Raw genomic sequence first — 6,210 nt, 5'->3', positions numbered from 1 at the left:
GAATAAACTAGATTTGATATTGAAGAATATTGAACCATGAAACTTTGTTTTTAAATATATACCACTTCAACTTTATATCAAAAACTGCTGTAGGAGTTTCAACTATCAGTTACCAGAAATGGATCCCAGCTGTCGTGTTTTTTTAAAAGACTTTCTATTTTTCGCAACATTTTTGGAATCTAGGATGAATTTCAAATCATATGTATAAAGGATTCTAGATACAGTAAGACCCGCGTAACTTTCCGTCAAAATAGACCGATCATGCAAAAGTACCTTCTGACGGGTTAGAAGCCAAACCAAATGCATACCCACCATATTGAAATTTCAATTATTGATGACTGGTTTTGAAAATATTGACAAACTAACATTAACGAATGAAGTTGCTAGAAATTTGCAAATCGAATATCACGTAGGAGTTTATCAGATGAAAAATGATTATCAAACTCTTTAAAGTTTTTCCTCGTGCTAGTAATATTATCTTCGATATTATGTTTATACATTTATTCATTAGGTATCCAAGAAATGTTTGAAAAATTCTCTTTTGCTATCTTTAGATTGTACAGGTTGTCCCTGTAAAAGTTGAGGATTGTTAACCATTGGGCATGAGCCGCATAAGTCTTCAGGAAGTATGAGAAAATTGTAATAATGTCACAGTATTAGTTTCACGTTATCTACTCGAATTTATTGCAGCAAGTCCCGGATCAAATTCGTCCAATTATGTAGAGGATTCTTCAATTTTAATATTCATATATTTAAAGGCAATATCATCAATTCAAAGTAGCAGTTTCATTTCAATTATAGCAAAAATAGTTTCATTATGAAAATGTGAAACTATTTTAATCAAAACTTTCACAATTACAGGTAGATCTCTGAACTGGAACCACATTTAAACCTTATATTTTGCATAAACAAATGTGTATTTGGAAATATTTACAAAAACGTTAAGAAATAAATTCGATATAAATAATTGATCATACATAACAACAATTAATAATACTTTTTCAATGTGATAAATTGTAAAATTGCTATTTTTTCGCAGAAACTACAAATATAGAATGTTTTATCCTGGGAAATCGATCATCATCTTCATTATTGATTATTACTTTTTCTTTTATTTGCTGGAAAAAATACTTTTTGTATTCTTCTTTCTCTTCAAGTGGTATAAACGAATAAGCTGCATTCACTGCAATGTAATTTTCTAAAAAAATCATACAGTTGTGAATTAACTGAAGATCCCGCTATAACAACTTACCCTTCCAAGCTTCCTCGTGAGGAAATTCATGAACGAATTCTTCTAATCTCATTTCAATATCTACAAATCCCGCGTTAACTAGATCTCTTTTACAACCATCCTGTTGATTTGATTGAAAATAGTAAGGTGACAACATAGATTCTTGTCCATATTTTCCCCATTTTGAATGTTTCGACATCTCATAGAAAATATCATCCAAAGGTGTGGGTTCAAGAAAGACGTGAAAAGTTTGACCTCCCGGTTTTAACATTTTGTAAACGTTGTTAAATGCATTACTACGATTGAGATAAATTAAATCTAATTATTTATACCATAAATAAGTAAATATACTAAATATTTATACTTTTAACTATCGGGGGAAAATATGTTTTCACAAGGATTAACATCCAGTAATTTCCGTAGTATATACAACATTTTATTCCTCGCGAATCCATTATGATTTAACAAAGTGAACTGCAGTTCCAAGGGATTCTGAACAAGATTTTTTTAGCATTCGTAATTAACAATATTTGCAATTACCAAGTAATTGTATATGTACGACGCTTGTTTATTTGTTGTTGTTTTCATTAAATTTATCATCAATTTTACACGTCTGTAAAAATCGAAAATAATATAAAATACTTGTTATGATCCGGCGAAATGTATATAAAAATATAAACAAGATTACAATAATCGCATTGGAATTAAAACGACCCGCATTTTATTATCAAGAAATGTAAGATAATCTGTTGCTACTTGCTACTTAAGCATTGTGACTGCATTATTTGACAATCGTTCAAAAACAAGCTCGTGTCGATTGGTGGAAAGAAACATTGAAAAAATTCAATCGCGGTGCTCCAAAATATAACTTCGAAGCAAGTGTTCGCCAAATAATACGAATTATTCTTCACCACAACAATGCGAGCTCCCACACATTAAAAAAACGGTTTTCAACACTCAAAACAACGAATCAATTGATCATCCGCTTTGAAGTCCTTGTTTTGTACCTCAATGATTTCCAATTATAAATATTTGTTTTTATTTGTCTATCTCAAAACTTGAGTAACAACCCTCGTAATATTTATTAATTTAATCTATACGCAAACTTATTTTTATCTAAAAATTAGTTATTGAATTTAAGACAAAGTTTAAGAATTCAAATAATATTCCACGATATTTAATTACGATAATATTGTCAATTTCATTGTCAATGTTATCATCTTCAGAGACTGAAGGTAAACTGACAGTTGACAGATAAACTGACAGATAACTTGGTTATAGAAACGCGCGTCAGACAGTATAATTGTGAGTATTGGTGTAGACAGTGTATTCAGTATCACAATGTAAGTTTCTATTCTATCAGTAATAGCGCAGCGATGACAGTTTCGAGCATGCGCGGTAGTTATTCATTGTCAATACTACTATAGAAGATGAATTGTTCCTGTCGATTGTTGTAGGAGTTAATTATGTTGAAAAATTAGTTAATCACACTATTAGTGTGCGCAATTTGTCCAAAGGATCCAAATTATATCTGTGGGAATATGATTCAACAATAACTTATGAAGAAGTCAAATATTTTCGTACCACGAACTATGCAAGCAATTTCATTTGAATTTACAGGTCGATAACAAATTAATTTTTTCAAAAACTGGTTTGGAACTAAATTTTAATTTCTGAAACCGTTGGCGATATTCACACCGAATACACTGTTTACACCAACACTACACCAAAAATTACGATTACGCCGTCTGACGCGCGTTTCGATAACCAAGTTATCGTCTTCAGAGACTTGGTTATCGAAAGGCTCATCAGACACTTTAATTGTAAGTGTTGGTGAAGTGGTGATGTAAATAGTGTATTCAGTATAGAAGTTTGGAAGTTGGAATGAATAAAGAATAAATCCGAAGTGACTACTGTGCCATAATACGTGCACAAAGGATTATTCAAAATGTTTGTTTAAAAACGTAACAAGCCGATTGGCTGTGATACAAATTAAATAATCAAATAAACCAATAGTTAGTATAAATCGTAATAAAAATATTTTTGAAACAGAAAGTAAACTGTCGTATGTTATATCAAATCAGTGAGTTCAAAAGAAATTAGCATAAAAACAGTATAGATCGTTGTCAAATGTCAAATGCCTCGAGTAAATTCGTACATGGATAGTTGACTTAACCGTCCTCACGCAGATGTAAATTACTACGTAACAAAGATTCTCTATGGAAACGGATACTTCGAAAAGTACCACAGATTCAAACATTAAGATTCATCGAGCTGCACAGCCTGTACAAGAAAATACGGAGCCCTAGGGGTGGTAATACTTGGAAGTATAGTGCTGTGAACAGAAAGAGCCTGAGCAGGAATGTGCGTCATCACCGCTGAAATGTTGAAGAAACTTTGTTATATTATATAATAGATGATGAATAAAATCCAAAGTGATGCTGTAATTCACATCAGTGCACTATGATTGAGTTATTTGGACTTTCTTCGTAGAAAAACATGATAATAATAAGAAGATGATGAAAAATACTTTACGTTTGATACGCTTGACATGAGAGTGTGTTGAGACTCAAATAGGATTCATTTCGGAATATAATTTGATAGTTTTTACGACAAGAGTCAAATTTCTCTTACCTCGCGCTAATTTTTGGTATACAGTGGAACGTGAAGAAGCTAAAAATATGATCAAATCGATTTTGAAATTCCAATGGAATATCTTGCGCACTAATATTGAATTGTATAATTTTCCCCCTTTCTGGTAATTTCGCATTCTGCTCTGCATACTTGACCATTTGTTGGGAGACATCTGCAGCTATAAACTCCTTACAATCATGTGGAATGAGTGGTTGTAATGCGGCAGCCGAAGTACCGCCATCTCCAAAACCAAATTCCATAATTGATGGATTATTTTTCCATTTAATTAAATGTTTATATTTGTTTAAGAGATACACCGAATGTATACTTGTAAAATTAACATGCTTCGCAAATAATTCAGGTAAAACCATCACATTCATTTTACTATCTACACACAACAAAAACAACTAGTTTGTATTCAGTAACCTCAAATTCTGATAGTGATTAAAAAATTTTCCTTGATAGTAGTTTTATCGGTTCAAGATGAGATCGTTTTTATCACTATTTTCAAGTAAATACGTTCCAGAATCGGATCGAATAATTCAACTATAGGTGCAAAGTTTTTCGAAACATCAAGAAATGTCTGTTGTACAGATTTGAACCAATGGGCATGATATACGCTACAAACTATTACAATGTCTTGTTCTCAATGCGATAAAAGCTTATCGGTGCAACAAATATCAATAGTTTGTCACACAGAAAATTATTTACCAATTGACACTTGAAGTTTATAGGACTCTTACTAATTTCCACATAAAATTAGAGCTTGGAACTGATGGATGATAGTTTTAGGACGAAGAATTCACCCAATATAACCAACTTCAAGAAACGCGCACATTTTACAAAGAAAAAATAAAAAATTTATCACATAACATATTATATGGTTGTAATTGATTAATAGCGTAAAAATATTATATAAACGGTTGAAAAGCGTTACATAAGCTGATTTTTTTTCAAAAGAATCCTACATTTTTCTATTAATATATGGTAAATGATGTCATATTGAAAAGTGGACTCAAACTCTTGATAGAATATTATCAATCGAGCATAATCTCAATAATTACTTTGTGATTATTACTAAAAATTTATAACTCCTTCTCATGATCTGTTTTCATATCTCCCTGATGCTAAGGCTAGCTTACACAGTTTCTTTTTTATGCCTCTTATTCATCTTTCAATCCGTTTGCCTAATTCGTAAACACGCTTCTCCTATTCCACGTTCAAAATTAGTTATAGGCTCAATATTTTACAACGTAAAAAATGCACAATCACTTGCCAATTGAAATCAAATCGATATCAGCTTTTCCAACATTCCGCAATAATTTGAGGGCATATTTACTGGAAAGTGCCTCCTACTCTGTAAACGACTTCTATTCTAATAATTGCTATTGATTTATATACAAATTATTACCTATTACTATTACCTATAATTTTGTTTTATTTGTATCTTTATTTAGTTATTCTTATGTTAGTTTTTTAGTTTCTACAAGCTTTTGCCTGCAAATTGTGACAATTTTTTGACAGTATAGCATCTCTCTCTCTTTTTCTCTCTCTCTCTCTCTATCTCTTTTATGATAATTGTGGGTCGAATCGAATGTCATCTATTCCATTCTTACGATAATAGGTCCAGAATAATTCATATATTTCTTGCTCATAACTTCTATTATTGTTTTTTGTTTTCAGATTTTCTGTGAATTAGTTCTTTGCCTACTGTCATTTATCTCATTATTTGTTTACCCTACTATATCGCCGTGTCTTACTAAATACACTGTTTACACGACCGCTACATCAACACTCACAATTACGCTGACGGACGTGCGTTTCGATAACCCAGTTATCTTCTTCAGAGACGGAAGGTAAACTGTAGTGTGAACAGTGTGTTCAGTATGAATATCACCAACGGCTCTAGAAATTTCAACTTAGTTCGTCTATTCTTTCGAATAATTTCCCTACATTGTAATTTTTAGTGTTTTTTTGAATTATTTTCAACTTTCCATCTTCCATTTCGCTCAACTCTCCCGTTTTCCTTATGCTTGTTCCAAACTTCTCCTGTCATACATATAATTTGACTTTTCGAACTTTTCGAACAAGAAAGTTACAACTATTCAAATTCAAAGTGAAGTCTAAATGTTAAAAATTCAATATAAGCAAAAACTAGTTCTGATGGAAATAAAAATGACTGGCGATTACAAAATATAATAATTCTGCAATTTATTTAATGTCTATTGAAGAATTCAAACTATACTACAACATATATTAGTAATTAGTTTCTTTTTCTATTATAGTTTAGTTTGTCCTCTTTCCACGTATATTTCAATGCTTTCCTGTTAATCAAGCTGCTTTCA

General features: G+C 31.3%; 1 protein-coding gene across 1 annotated transcript; it reads right to left on the bottom strand.

Annotated features, from left to right (window-relative positions):
* Positions 1-893: 893 nt before the first annotated feature.
* Positions 894-4,307, bottom strand: LOC130897003 (juvenile hormone acid O-methyltransferase-like). Its single transcript, XM_057805473.1, has 3 exons — positions 3,866-4,307; positions 1,253-1,527; positions 894-1,198 (listed from the first exon to the last, which is right to left on the bottom strand). The coding sequence occupies exons 1-3, from the start codon at positions 4,243-4,245 to the stop codon at positions 1,026-1,028; spliced, it is 828 nt and encodes a 275-aa protein (XP_057661456.1). The 5' UTR covers positions 4,246-4,307; the 3' UTR covers positions 894-1,025.
* Between the last annotated feature and the right edge of the window lie 1,903 nt (positions 4,308-6,210).

The sequence above is a fragment of the Diorhabda carinulata genome, chromosome 8 (genome assembly GCF_026250575.1).
Source record: "Diorhabda carinulata isolate Delta chromosome 8, icDioCari1.1, whole genome shotgun sequence".
NCBI classification, from domain to species: Eukaryota; Metazoa; Arthropoda; class Insecta; order Coleoptera; family Chrysomelidae; genus Diorhabda; species Diorhabda carinulata.
Note: the sequence above shows the minus strand (reverse complement) of the source record. Positions and strands in the feature narration are given on the sequence as shown.